The sequence below is a fragment of the Podarcis vaucheri genome (assembly GCF_965113315.1).
Source record: "Podarcis vaucheri genome assembly, chromosome: 6".
Lineage (NCBI taxonomy): Eukaryota > Metazoa > Chordata > Lepidosauria > Squamata > Lacertidae > Podarcis > Podarcis vaucheri.
In genome coordinates this window covers 106537170-106552318 of record NC_138764.1, presented here as the reverse complement: position 1 = coordinate 106552318, position 15149 = coordinate 106537170, and the positions used below count along the sequence as shown (strand labels likewise).

At 47.4% G+C, this 15149-nt stretch overlaps 1 protein-coding gene across 2 annotated transcripts in view; it reads right to left on the bottom strand.

Moving 5' to 3' along the window:
* Window positions 1-15149, bottom strand: part of LOC309534133 (uncharacterized protein) — a 36010-nt gene that overhangs the window by 14803 nt on the left and 6058 nt on the right. For both annotated transcript variants that reach the window (XM_082226161.1, XM_082226162.1), the window contains exons 3-9: window positions 14901-15041; window positions 12852-12995; window positions 10393-10536; window positions 8952-9062; window positions 6913-7059; window positions 3463-3615; window positions 2085-2234 (exon numbers count right to left, since the gene is read on the bottom strand). In XM_082226161.1, the coding sequence (XP_082082287.1) occupies window positions 2085-2234; window positions 3463-3615; window positions 6913-7059; window positions 8952-9062; window positions 10393-10536; window positions 12852-12995; window positions 14901-15041 (990 nt within the window). The remainder of the gene's footprint in view (window positions 1-2084; window positions 2235-3462; window positions 3616-6912; window positions 7060-8951; window positions 9063-10392; window positions 10537-12851; window positions 12996-14900; window positions 15042-15149) is intronic.

Sequence of the window (15149 nt, the reverse complement as noted above, 5' to 3'; positions counted from 1 at the left end):
CCTGTACAGCAAGAGAGACGTGTAAAGTCAGAATCAGAAAGTTCTTCAACTACTAGTGACAAACAGGTGACGACTAGCGATTCTGGGTCAGAGGGGGAAACTGAAGGAACATCGCAGGAACTGTTAAGGCGTTCTAAGCGTACCAACAAAGGTAAACCTCCTGAAAGGTACCAAGCTATTAGTGTTTGGGCTGGTTTGGCAAATTGCGAACCTGAAAGTTTTGAGGAGGTTGAGCAATTACCCCAGGAGGAGGCCAGTAGGTGGCGTGAGGCCATGCAAAAGGAGTTGAATTCTATGAAAGAACTGGGTGTGTTTTCCATCACCAAACTGCCAGAAGGTACCAAGGCAGTAAGTTGTAGGTGGGTGTACAGGATAAAAACAACAGCGATGGGGAAACCAGAGTACAAAGCAAGACTTGTAGCTCGAGGTTTTACGCAAAGAAAGGGGTTACATTATTCTGAAGTCTATGCACCCACTTCAAGGAGTGAAACCCTACGGGCACTATTAGCAGTTGCTGCTCAGAAAGGAATTCAAAGAGTGTTAAGATATTTACAATACACCAAAGATTTTTGCCTTGAATTGTCTTCGGAAGGACAAGCACAGATTACTTGTTGGGCAGATAGTGATTGGGCAAATTTAAAGGATAGAAAATCCGTGTCTGGCTGTGTAATAAAATTTGGTAACTCTCTGATTGGGTGGAGATCCAAGAAACAGAACCTGATTGCTTTGTCGTCAACAGAAGCTGAGTTCTGTGCCTTGTCTGAGTTATGTAGAGATCTAGAATTTTACAAATGCTTGGCACAAGAGATGTATGAAAAGGCCATCACTCCAATCACTGTATGGGGTGATAATCAACCGTGTCTTAAGTTAGCACAAAATGGGCAGTTTAAAGGTCGTACAAAACATTTGGATATCCGCTTTCAAAATGTTTGTCAAACGGTAAAAGCAGGAATTGTTAAATTAAATTACTGTCCCAGTCATGAAAACCAAGCTGATGGTTTTACAAAACCGCTTGGGTTTCAGCGGCATGAAAACTTTTGTGAAGAAATGGGTCTGAAGTAATTTTGTTTTTTGTATTGCCAGCGAGAGGGGGTGTTAGGGTGTGAAACCTAAGACGCTGGCAAGTTAGCAATGTCATGTAACTTTAAGTAGTCAAGTTCGTTAAGTTGTTAAGTTGCTCAGTATATAAAGAGTGTTTGTTTCTCAGTGTGTGGGGCGTGAAGCAAAAATGTCCGAAAGCTCCGGAGGTGTTTCTGTTATCTTTCTGCAATAAACCTGTCTTTGGAAAGACAGGCTTCCCTGTGTCGTTATTTCTTTGCTGCTGAGACTCTGAAGCTTGTACTGCAACAAGAATCTCTGCACTGGACTTAATTAATGCTCTGCAAAGAGAGCTGTTGCTGGTGGCGCAGCGGAAGCGTTTACTGGACCAGTACACAAACTCTCTTAAAACATCCATCATAACATGAATCCAGCCTGTTTTGGATTCCCATTCAGCGGTCCAGATTACAGTCTAGGGGTGTTCCTGGACTTAACCTCATTCATTCATTCATTCATTCATTCATTCATTCCCTATACCACCCTTCACCAGCAGTTCACAGGGTGGTTCATGATATATATAAAAAACAAAAATACATACCATAATAGCAAACAAAAACAAGAACCCCTCGACATACCATTTAAAAAGCCATAGATTGATTAATCAGCCAAAGTTCTTGTTATAGAGAAACCCCTGGCATATAATAATAATAATAATAATAATAATAATAATAATAATAATAATTTTTATTTATACCTCGCCCTCCCTGGCCAAAGTCAGTCTCGGGGCAGCTAACACCAGTAAAATTACAATGGAAACATAATGGGGGGGACCCCAATTTAAAATACAGGTTAAAATGCAATTTAAAAAGCAGCCTCATTTAGCCCATAAATCAAAACCGTAAGGGGAATAATTAGTGGAGGTGCCACCCCCAAATGGGCAAAGGAACCTCCAGTCTCCAGCTCTGACTCCAGGATGTGCCCAGTTCATGTGCCACCCCCCCCCCCCCGAGTATCCTCTGCCCTCCCCAGCCAATCCTCAGCCTCACCTGCGACAGCCAGGCAGACCCACCCGCAACTCAGCCAGCAGCACTTCTCGTTGGGCCCGGAGCAGTCGTTGTCTCTGACGCAGAAGGTCAAGGTGGAGCAGTCCGGCTCCTGGCTCTTTGCAGCTTGGAGGGGGCAGGTCCCAGGGCGCACTAAGGGGGGGGAATCAGAGGGGAGGAGGGAGAAACTGGGGCCAGAGGGGGTGGCTGCAGTGGGCAGCCCCAGGACTCTCTTTTTTTGGCATGAACGGCGGATTTACTTCCAAAACGTGGCCAGAATTTGAATCTATACATATAAATTAGCATATGCAAGTTTTGTGCAAATTTGGGCCATAGGACTGCAAAACAAATCTCTTTAGGGCCTATAGCAATGCATCCAACTGTCCGGGCTCCCAAAACACAATGGCGGAGGCTCCTCCTTGTAGGTAAGAGTAGTAGATTTGCAAAGTTGGACAGGAACCTGGGGGTCATCTAGCCCAACCCCCCCAAATGCAGGAATCACAGTTGAAGATTCCCTGACAGATGGCCATCCAACCTATGTTTGAAAACCTCCACGGAAGAAGATTCCACGATCCTCCAAGGGAGTCCATTCCGTTGTCAGTCAGATTTTACCCTTTGGAAGTTCCTCCTAATGTTTAGGCAGAATCTCCTTTCTTGCAATTTGGAGCCATTGGTTCAGCTCCTAGCTTCAGGAGGAGGAGAAAACGAGCTTGTTCCATCTGCCATGTGACAGCCCTTCAGATATTTGAAGATAGGACTGCCAACCGTCCATCAGAAATAGTGTCATGGCAGAATTTCTGAACATTCCCTCTTTAAAAATAGCTCAAAAAGGTAGTGCATTTTTGTTTTGTTTTTTGAGATTTTTCAAAAAAGCTCCACAACTTTGTCCAAAAAAGCTCCAGGTGTTCACTTATTGAAATATGGCAACGCTATCTGAAGATTGCTCTCATATCTCCTCTCTCTCTCTCTCCAGGCCCTTTGTCATCTTGACCCCGTCCTCTGTGCACGCAAGGAAAATACCTTTTTTAAAGCAGAGTAATAGACTCAGCGGATGTAACCTTTGGTGAAAATGTAATCATACTTGGTGACACAGTAATCGTATAGCAATCTGAATGCAGTACTTTATGGAAACGACCATAAAGAGTCAGGAGAGGAAGAAAATATAGACTAGAGCAGATCCCAGGGTTAACTGTGGCAGAGTTTGTCTAAGCCTTGAGCAGGACGCAGCCCTGTGGATCACCCAGTCTCTTTCCGCTCAGCTCCCCATTAACTTCCGTCTCCAAGAGCCCTCCTAGCCAGGCCCAGGAACTGGAAGGGAGGGGAAGAGACAGGATGGGTTTGTGTGGCCCCCAGAGCCTGGGGAGAAGCCAGGCAGCCTTACCTTCTTCCGCCTCCTTGCAGACATTGGTGCAGCTGATGGAGCAGCATTTCTTGCTGCCCTCGCAGTCAAAGTCATGGCTGCAGTTCCTCAGGGATGGTTCTGGGCAAGGCCCCATGGAGCCCCTGAGCTGCAAAGGACACGCTCCGGGCTTCACTGCAACACACAAAACCCATGGACCTCTGAGGCACAAAGGCAATGGTGGTGAGGATCCCACCAGAGCAGGCTGGAGAAGGGTCAGGGGACGAATGAAGCAGGAAAGCTTTCCAGCGTCCATCTGGCTGGACAGTGCAATTCCCAGAGAGAAGGAGCTGGGAGATGGTGACCAGGAGATAACCTAGGAAGCTACCATTGGCTCATCTCGCTCAGTAATGTCAGGGCCATCTTCACCCACAAGGGGTGTGGGGCACCTGGGCGCTGAATTCTGGGAGGTGCCAGGTGCGTGCTGCTGAAGCCCCTAAGCTCTTAACTATCTACCTATTATGAAATAATAAATAATTTTGATGAAGCTAGAAAAACAAAATACAGTGGTGCCCCGCAAGACGAATGCCTCGCAAGACGGAAAACTCGCTAGACGAAAGAGTTTTCCGTTTTGGAGGTGCTTCGCAAAACGAATTTCCTATGGGCTTGCTTCGCAAGACGACAATGTCTTGCGAGTTCCTGCTGGTTTTCTTCCCTCCCCCCCTTTTTCTAAGCCGCTAAGCCGCTTATCAGCTGATCTGATCACCAGATAAGCCGCTAAAAGCCGCTAAAAGCTGCTAATAGCGCTAATCCGCTAATCCGTCAATGGGCTTGCTTCGCAAGACGAAAAAACCGCTAGACAAAGAGAATTACAGAACGGATTCTTTTCATCTTGCGAGGCACCACTGTACATATATAGCTAGGTATTACCGAAATGTATACCTACTGTTTCACTAAAGAACTTTTGACTTTGTGCGCTCATTTACCAAAGATGTGCCACGCCAGCAGCGGCACTTGTCATTCTCAACGAAATTAACTCTTGCATCAAAATATTAAGTTACGTATTGTAATGAGCTGCTATGTGGCAGCGGGGTCAGTGGCACCTTGGACACAACTGATGTTTCTCCTAAGTAGGTGCTGAACACTACTTATTTAAGTGTGGTGCTGTATACTTAAGTACAGTGGTACCTCGGGTTAAGTACTTAATTCGTTCCAGAGGTCTGTTCTTAACCTGAAACTGTTCTTAACCTGAAGCACCACTTTAGCTAATGGGGCCTCCTGCTGCCGCCGTGCCACCGGAGCACAATTTCTGTTCTCATCCTGAAGCAAAGTTCTTAACCTGAAGCACTATTTCTGGGTTAGCGGAGTCTGCAACCTGAAGCGCATGTAACCTGAAGCGTATGCAACCCGAGGTACCACTGTATAAGTGTATTGTATTGTATTAAGTATAAGTGTATTGTAAATAAATGGGCAAATAAAAAGGTTTGTTTCTTTTTCCTCCCTTCTTTCGTAAACAAGAGATAAGGCATAAGCGTGGTGTCTGACATAAGCATAATAAATGTTAATTTGGGGGCTAAACTGAATTTGGGGGCGCTGGACACATCTTTGCACCCCAGCGGTGCATATGCTCAAGACGGCCCTGAGTAATGTCCACATTGACCGGCCACAACTCTCTGGGGTTAAGGCACGGAGTCTCACCCAGACCTACCTGAAGATCCTGGTGGGGATAGATACTAGTCAATCTCCTTGCAATGCAGGAAAAACAACTAGAGAATTTTGTGGATAGTTTTTGGGCAAGGACTACTCCTTAAATAAAGAGGAGGTTGGGGTTTGCATGCCACACTAAGCTACGGTTAATGTTAATGATGGTTTGTAAACCAACTACAAGCCTCTAGCCATACTTAATGAACCTCAAGTAAGCTCCTGAGCTGCGTTCACACACAGCAGTAAGCCACAGCGTACTGAACCATAGCTTAGCAAACCATGGTTTCGTGTTACGTGTGAACCAGGCTACTGTGGAAGATCCTGAACTAATGGACCAATGGTCTGACATTGGATAAGGCAACTTCCCATGTTTCTATGCAAAATACCATTAAGAACATCAGAAGAACATCTGCTGGGTGGGGCCAATGGCCCATTAAGACCAGCATCCTTTTTCTCACAGTGGCTAATCAGATGCCCCAATGGAAACCTCACAAGCAGTTGTTCGGCGCATAGCCTCCAGACTGGATTATTGTAAGTCGCTCTACGTGGGGCTGCCCTTGAGACTGACCCAGAAACTCCAGTGTTGCAGAATGCCACGGCAAGACTCCTTACGGGGTCCTCGCTGCGAGATCACATTCACCCGGTGCTATACCAGCTGCACTTGCTCCCGGTGGAGAACAGGATCAGGTTTAAGGTGCTGGTTTTAACCTTTAAAGCCCTATATGGCCTAGGACCCTCGTACCTACGGGACCGCCTCTCCTGGTATGCCCCACAGAGGACATTATGGCCTTAGAACAAAAACATATTGGAGGTCCCGGGCCACAGGGTGGTTAGGCTGGCCTCAACCAGAGCCAGGGCTTTTTTAGCTGTGGCCCCGATCTGGTGGGACGCTCTGTCACAAGAGACTAGGGCCCTGTGAGACTTGACATCTTTCCGCAGGGCCTGCGAGACAGAGCTGTTCCGCCTGGCCTTTGGCCAAGGCACAGCCTGACCACCTCTCTCCTTTGGTAATCCTCATAGCCCAATGGTTGCCATTAATTTGATTCTGAATTGATTTTAGAATGAATTGATTTTAGAATGCTGTGTTACTTTTATTGTTGTTAGCCGTTCTGAGCACGGCTTCAGCTGGGGAGGGTGGGATATAAATAAAATATTATTATTATAGCCCTTTTCCCCTCCTGCAGTTTCCAGCAACTGGGATTCAGAAGCATGACTGCCTCCATTCATGGAGTAATCATTGGCAGCCTCCTCCTCCTCCATGTATTCATCTGATCTTCTTTCAAAGCCTGCTCAAAACCACATTAGTGCACCACAGCCGCCTCTGTTCTCGTGTGTCCTCTGAAAGCCACACTCCTCATGCGCATGATGCAGAATGAAGCATGTTTCTGCAGCATCCCTAATACCTGAAGGAGCGTCTCCACCCCCATCGTTTTGCTGAGGGACACTGAGGTCCAGCTCCGAGGGCCTTCTGGCGGTTCCCTCACTGCAAGAAGCCAAGTTACAGGGAACCAGGCAGAGGGCCTTCTCGGTAGTGGCGCCCGCCCTGTGGAACGCCCTCCCATCAGATGTTAAAGAGATAAACAACTACCTGACATTTAGAAGACATCTGAAGGCAGCCCTGTATCAGGAGGTTTTTAATGTTTGATGTTTTATTGTGTTTTTACTATTCTGTTGGGAGCTGCCCAGAGTGGCTGGGGAAACCCAGCCAGATGGGCGGGGTACAAATAGTAAATTATTATTATATTATTATTATACCTGACCCGTAACCCCCTCCAAGAGGCAACTTACCCAGGAGAGGCACCAAACAGACGCGGGCACAGCCATTCCAGCAACACTTCCTTGCTCCGGGGCACTCGCTGTCAGCCCTACACCCCTGCCAGCACCACCGTGGGGTATTTGGGGGCACGACAGGACAGGCTCCAGGCCGCTCTGCCTCTGACAGGAGAGGGAAGCAGAGGGGGAGAGTTTAGGAATTCCATTTGTTTCCACGATTAAAACTTGTTTATTGGTTACCCCATAAATGCCCACTTTGCCTTTCTCTGTGTTTGACCGCTTTGAACACCAGAACAGGCACTGTTAGTGGTGCTGCACAAAACCCCTTCTGCATTTCTAAGACACGGATGTTCCAGCACCTGCACGTTGGAACTGCCTGCCTCTTGATATCAAGCGGCCGCCTTTACCTGCGCCGGCTGAAAGCACTCTTGTTTAATAAGCAAGCAAATTCTCATTAGGAATTTTAGGACAAGATTTGCCAAAAGATAAGAAGAATCTATTCATGTATACGACAACAGCAGCCAGGATTTTATTAGCTCAAAGATGGAAAAGTGATGAAATGCCAACGAAAGAATAATGGCAAGAAAAGTTGGTGGAATACGCTGAAATGGCAAAATTGCCTGAAAGACTTAAAGACAAGGACAGTGATGACTTCAGTAAAGACTGGGAAGCTTTTATGATGTATATACAGAAACAATGTACTGAAATGGACTCACTTGCAGGATTTGACTAAGGCACTTACAATTAACAAATAGAAAAAATGCACCGTATTTTTCGCCCTATAAGACGCACTTTTCCCCCTCCAAAAATGAAGGGGAACTGTGGGTGCGTCCTATGGGGCGAATGCAGGCTTTTGCTGAAGCCTGGAGAGTGAGAGGGGTTGGTGCGCACCGACCCCTCTCGCTCTCCAGGCTTCAGGAAGCTATCCGCGAGCCGTGGGAGAGCCTGCCTGCACCCAGAAGCTTGGGGCGCGCTGAGCTCAGCACGCCCCAAGCTTCTGACTTCGTGCAGCTCTCTGCTAGCCGTGGGAGAGCTGCGTGAAGTCGCTCTCCCACGGCTAGCGGATAGCAGCCTGTTCTGGTGCTAGGTGCGCCCTATGGGGCAAAAAATACGGTAATTATGTGGATAAAATGTTGAAAATAGAAAATGGATCAATAATGTATAACTTTAATCTTAGAAAATAAGGTGTATATCATAAGCAGAAAAAATAAATATGTGATAAACCAGGAAGGGAAGTTGGGAGAAGTCATGGGGGGGTGTAATTATGAAATGTAAAATGTAATTTGAATTCTTGATTATGTTAAAATTTGCTGCAAATTTGTAATAAAAAAAGAAGAGAAAAGAGAAAAGAAAGCATTCTTGTTTAGACCAGCCAGCACAGACGCATTGGGTGTTGCTGGAGCACATTTAATCTGTATTTAGTTTATTGCAGAACTTATTTTTTGAATGTTTTCAAGAGTGGCTTTCAATGACCATTTTATTGTTTCATTCTCTTTGTGAACTGCTTTGAGGGTTATTTCTGGGGTTTTTCAACCATGAAATGGTGCACAGATTTCAAGACCCAACTGGCACAAAATACTCCACATCCCCCTCCTCCCCGCTCCAAGGGGTCAGAAAGAGGGAGGGACCTTGTTGCCATAGCTACATGCCTGAGCGAGGATTGGCTGAGCAGTGCAATAAGCTGACCAAGGAGGAGGAGGAGAAGGGGAAACTGGCAGAGATGCCCCTCTATGGGCTCCTCCGCACTTCACTGGTGCCTCACCCAGAGAGCATGGCAGCCTGGAGAAACCTCATTGTCCCCTGGGGAAAACCACTCTCTAGTGCTCAACGGGAGCAAGCAGGAATTTTCTCCAGATGGCCATGGTTTCTAGGCTAGGCAAGGCACAAGAGAATTGCGAATGAGCCCCTACAAGGGACCTAAAAGGTGTGGGGAACAGGAAAGGTGTGTGGCTCTGAGATTTTGAGGAGGGTTTTTGGGGGAGGGGAAAGATTCTTGAGTTTCCAGGGGAGGGCAGTGCCCTTGTAGCCCCAGTACTCCCTCCAGAGTTACTCACCTGCAGGTGGGGGGGTCAGGATGGGGCCCTTGCCCGGCTGGCCAGGTGCAGAAACGCTGGCTGAGGTGGGTCCCACGAGTCTTGGCACCGCTGTGTTTGTTTTGGTTGCAGCTGGGGGGGGGGGAATGGGGCAGAATCAAGAGCAAGAGAAGCGCTTCCCATTAAGACCAACTAGAACAGGGATGTAAAACCGGTCGATCGCAATCAACCGGTCGATCGCGGGGCCTTCCTGGTTGATTGCGTGATCCTGATTGATCGCCGCCCCCCCAAAAAAGCTCAACAACTTTGCTGAAGTCTCCCCAGAAGAAGCTGAACAACTGTGGGGGTTCCTCCCCAAAAAAACTCAACAAGCTCAACAGCTTGGGTCAATCCATTGGGCAGATCACTGCCAGTGTTTTCATAGTAGGAGTAGATCACAGTCTCTTGGGAGTTGGACATCCCTGAACTAGAACAATAGATCTAGTTACAGTTAGGTAGCAGTGTTGGTCTGCCATAGTCGAAAAAAATAAAATTAAAAAAAATTCATTCCAGTAGCACCTTAGAGACCAACTAAGTTTGTTATATGCCTGTTGTCTTTGTCCATGGAGTTTTCTTGGCAGGGATACTGGAGTGGCTTGCCAGTTCCTGCTAGACAGCATGTTAAAAAGCAGAGACATCACATCAATAAATGGCGAAGGTCCGTATAGTTAAAGCTATGGTTCTCCCAGTAGTGATGTATGGAAGTGAGAGCTGGATCATAAAGAAGGCCAATCACCAAAGAATCAATGCTTTTGAATTATGGTGCTGGAGGAGACTCTTGAGAGTCCCATGGACTGCAAGAAGATCTAACCTCTCCATTCTGAAGGAAATCAGCCCTGAGTGCTCACTGGAAGGACAGATCCTGAAGCTGAGGCTCCAAGACTTTGGCCACCTCATGAGAAGAGAAGACTCCCTGGAAAAGACCCTGATGTTGGGAAAGATGGAGGGCACAAGGAGAAGGGGACGACAGAGGACGAGATGGTGGGACAGTGTTCTCAAAGCTACCGGCATGAGTTTGACCAAACTGTGGGAGGCAGTGGAAGACCGGAGGGCCTGGTGTGATCTGGTCCAGGGGGGTCACGAAGAGTCGGACATGACTAAACAACAAGTTTGTTATTGGTATGAGCTGTCGTGTGCATGCAGGTATCTGAAGTGTTCATGCACACGAAAGCTCATACCAATAACAAACTTAGTTGGTCTCTAAGGTGCTACTGGAAGGAATTTATTTTATTTTGTTAGAACAATAGAATCACTGAATTGCAGACCTGCAAGGAACCCCAAAAGACATTCAGCCCAACCCTTGCAATGCAGAGGTTTATACTGGGTGTGTGTGTGTGTGTCACCTGACAGACTCCAGCCTTCCTGCGGTGGCTTGATAAAGAAGTTGACCTTTCAGGAGTCCCACTAGGGGAAGACAAGGTACCTGGGTGAAGCGCTGAACACTTGAAGCCGCAGTCTGTGGAGATGCACTTCTCGCCTGCTGGGCAGTCAAAGTTATCCCTGCAGAAATCAATGCAGCTCTTTGGAGTGGTTTCGGCTGGTGCCTCTGAACACGGAGTGGGAGTTTCTGGGGGGGGGGAGAGGGTTGTTCACAATCACAATCTTGCTCACTGCCTCCTGCAGGAGGGAGTTCCACAATTGAACCCTGCGCCGCATGACGAGAACCCTGTCTTTTATCTGCCCAGAACGCAGCTTCATTTGATGCCCACAAGTTTTAATGTCCTTCGTTTATTTTATTTTTTAATCTGTGTATCAGGGCAGTTCACAACATAAAAATACAAGGTAAAAACACACATAAGTAGTTAAAACTAAAACAACGAAAGAATAGCACCCCCAGATAAAAACAGAGTGCTTTTCCCCCTTAAAAAATGCTTAGGGGTTACTCTCATTTTGACTCAAGAAAACCACCTTTTTATAGTTCAAATCGGGAAAAACACTGCAAATGGACAAAAGTACAAAGATTCACAAAATGTCTGGGGTATGTGTCCCCCCAGAGAAAAGCACTGTAAAAACACATTTGAAAGGCTGTAGAATATTAATCAGCCAAAGGCCTGGTTGTAGAGGAACATATTTTAATTATGGATGTTGATATTTTAATGACTGTATACTGGGTTTCTATGCTTGGAAACTGCACGATAAATAATAATAAGAGTTGGTTTAGCATTTTAAATCAAAAGGAAGAGAAGCATTAAAACCTGAGAGAAAGGGTCTGGCAACCCTTTAAATTGCACAAATAAATCACTGTACCAAAAAATACATTTGATTTGTCCCATGTCCCATTAGTCCCATGTGCCACATTTACTGTGTGATTAAAGAGACACATGTGCACAGGTGACCTGCCAGGGACTGCTTTTCTTTCAGGTCACACAAGCCCACGTATTTAAAACTTTTCCAATGATGCCTTTGGGTTGTTCTTTTCTCTGCTGCTTTTATTTCACTGTGTTTTATGTCATTGCGAACTGCCCTGGATAAATATTTCCTAAGTAAACATGATGGCAGAAAGTGAGGAGGAATTTAAAAACCTCTTTATGAGGACCAACTAAGTTAGTTCTTGGTATGAGCTTTCGTGTGCATGCACACTTCTTCAGATACACAGGTGTATCGGGTGTATCTGAAGAAGTGTGCATGCACACGAAAGCTCATACCAAGAACTAACTTAGTTGGTCTTTAAGGTGCTACTGGAAGGAATTTTTTTATTTTGACTATGGCAGACCAACACGGCTACCTATCTGTAACTCTTTATGAGGGTGAAAGAGGAAAGAGCAAATCATGGTCTGAAGCTCAACATCAAAAAAACGAAGACCATGGCCACTGCACCTCCTGGCAATGCGGCAAGACCTGGGTGCATTTCTTCCAAATCCTTCATATTTTAACCCTATGCTTAAAGGCACCCCTGTCCAGGAACAACACTCTCCAGGCTCCCTGGCCCACAGCCACTCTGAGCTCAGCCCTATTCCTGGGAGACAGTTGGGAAAGGCAGAGGTTTGTTGTGTGAAGAGGCCTGAACTGGCTGCGGAGGATTTTCTCTGAGCCTTGGGAAACTGGCTCCTGGCCACCTTCTCTTAGATCCAGCAGCGAGTTTGGCAAACAAAACCTGCTGGTGCATTTCATTGAGCAAATAAGGTTAGCAGGAGGGTCACTGGCACAAAACTCCCTCTTCCCTCTGCTCTCTCCTACAACTGTTTCCCAGGTATTGCTGCCCTCCTTCATCCCTGCCTTGTCATGTGACACAGATAACTGTAAGTGTCTGTGGGTCCATTTAGTTTAGCATTGCCTGCACGGACTGGCAGCAGCTCTCCAGGATTCCAGGCAGGGATTTCTCCCAGCCCTACCTGGAGATGCTGCCAGTGGGGATTGAAGCTTGCAGGCAAACCAGGCACACTGCCACTGATCTGCGGCCCTGCCCTAGGGCTGCTTCATTCCAAACTTGCTTTCTGTGGGGACCAGAAACCAGGAAGGACATCGCCTGTCCAGGACTTTTCTGCCCAGGAAAAGGTGCCCAGTTTGGAGAGTCTGTGAGTTTCCCTCTTTTCTCTTCTGGTACGATGTGGCTGGGCTTGCTTGCTTGAGCCACCTGCAACTATTTGCACTGTAAGCAGCTGACTGCTAAGGTCTGGGTGGCCTGGCTTGATCTGTGAGAGGCCGGCTGGCTAGCAAGTTTGGTGTCATGGTGAAGAATCAGCCAGGATGGCCATGCCTGCGTTTGCAACCTTTGGCTGGATGCACCTGAGTTTAGAATCACAGAATGACAGAATTGTAGAGTTTGAAGGGACGCGAGGGTCATCTAGTCCAACCCCCTGTGACGCAGAAAAGTGAAGCACCCGGAAACTCCCCACCCCCATGCTTTGTGCCCCAGAGATGCTCATGAGATGGCTCTGGTACCTGCAGAGAGGTTCAGGCATTCAAGGCCACAGCCAGCAAAGCAGCACTTCTGGTCCTCAGGGCAGTCTCTGTCATCTTCGCATTGGTTCCGGCAGAGGGTGCCATTCGGCCATGCCATCCTCCGTGGGCAAATGCCAGGCCTAACTGGGGCAGAAAGAAGCACAACGCCATTCAGTCGAAGCCTTTGTTCTCCTGCCCCAAGGTTGCTGCCCAAGAGCCTTTCAGTATGACATATATTGCAGTGTCTACCTCCCCCTCCTCAGAAGCGACATTCCTGTCCTCTGGTGCTAGTTATGCAAGTTTATTGATTTGGAGTGTTTATTTTGCTCCCCGATCTCGGGACCGCCAGGCCTCTTCCTGCCTCTGCCCATCAACGCTGCCATTAATCTTCTGTCCCAGTGACCTGTTTCAGTCTGTTCCCTAAACATGAACACCATGATTTAGAAGAGGCAACACGGAGGGCACCTACCGTTTTCGCAGGCAGCGAGTGCCAGAATGTTGTCATTGTTGCCACCTGGAAAGCTCAACCCCTCGCAAGCGGAGAAGGAACGTTATGTGCCCATTACGGAGGTCAAAGCGGTTGGCGGGATACTTAGATTGCGGGGGAAGGCGATTCTTGGACCGAACTGACTCTGAGCTCTGGAGGGCTTTATCTACTCAAAGGGAAGCCTTTGAATTTGGCCAGGTAACAAATTGGCAGCCAGGGCAGATCTTTGAAGAGGGAGGATTTCTTCACTCAGCACATCTGGGCGTTAAGCCATGTGCAAATAAATAATGTCTGGTATCAGCAGTGCTCCCCCCCCCCCAGAAAAATAGGTGCTGGCCATGAAGTTGTTGCAGTAAGTGCCACACTTTTTAACAACAACAAAAAAAGGTGCCAGACTACATACCCTTGAGTGCCCCCTGAAAAAAAGAACTGGGTATAAGCAACCTCACAATGCCTGCTTGAAATCATGGAGAGCTGCTGCCAGTTTGTGTAAGCAGTGCTAAGCTAGGAGGCAGCAGCTGCTTGTGTTCCTGGGACCAGCTCTCAATTGCCTTCATTTGCTTCATGAATTTGTCTGATCCTCTTTTGTTGTTGTTGTTGTTTAGTCGTTCAGTCGTGTCCGACTCTTCATGACCCCCTGGACCAGAGCATGCCATGGTCAAACTCATGCTGGTCGCTTCGAGAACACTGTCCCACCATCTCATCCTCTGTCTTCCCCTTCTCCTTGTGCCCTCCTTGTGATTCTCAAGAGTCTCCTCCAGCACCAGAATTCAAAAGCATCAGTTCGGCGATCAGCCTTCTTTATGGTTCAACTCTCACTTCCATGATCCTCTTTCAAAGCCATCTAAATGAATGGCCATCACTGTACCAGGTGGGAGCAAATTCCATAGTTTAGCTGCATGCAGAGTGAAGGATTCCTTCCTTTAGTGACTGGTCTGAATCTCCCATTTTCTGCTTCGTCTTATGCATGTGGCATAAGGTCTATTCTACCCTGGGTCCAGTTCTGGACAACAGAGAATGAGAACGACAGAGGATGAGAAGGTTGGACAGTGTTCTTGAAGCTACCAACATGAGGGAGGCAGTGGAAGACAGGAGTGCCTGGCGAACTGTGGTCCAGGGGGTCATGAAGAGTCGGACACAACTGAATGACTAAATAACAAAGCCTGGAAAAGAGGAGTCTGAGAGGAGATATGAAAGTCATCTTCAAATATCTCAAGGGCTGTCACATGGAACAGAGAGCAAGCATGTTCTCTCCTGCTCTGGAGGGTAGGACTCAACCAATGGATTCATGTTACAAGAAAGGAGATTATGACTAAACATCAGGAAGAACATTTGGACAGTAAGAGTTGTTTGACAGTGGAACACACTTCCCTCGAAGGGTGTGTCTCTCCTTGGAGAGGTTGGAAGGCCACCTGTCAGGGCTTCTTCAGCTCTGATTCCTGCCTTGTAGTGGGTTGGGGATTCTTTCTGAATCTACAGTTCTGTGATTCTTTGGCTAGGAAGACAGCCAAGAGCTTCCCTCTCCCAAGCTGAGATCTGCCAGCTCAAAGACCTCTGCTTACCTGGGGCAGCTGCCACACAGCGCATGTGGCAATCGTCAGGGCAGCACTTCTCCCCGGGGCCACACCAGGTGTCATCCAGACAGCTCACTTGGCAGGCCTCCTTCAGTCCAGAGCAGAGCTTCGGACAGTAGCCTGGGCTCACTGGGGAAGAAGAGGGATGGGGGCCAAAATCATTTCCAAACTCAAGTTGTTCAGTTCCCCATATTGCCATGGATTTTCTTCATGAAAATTCACCATATGAACATAGAA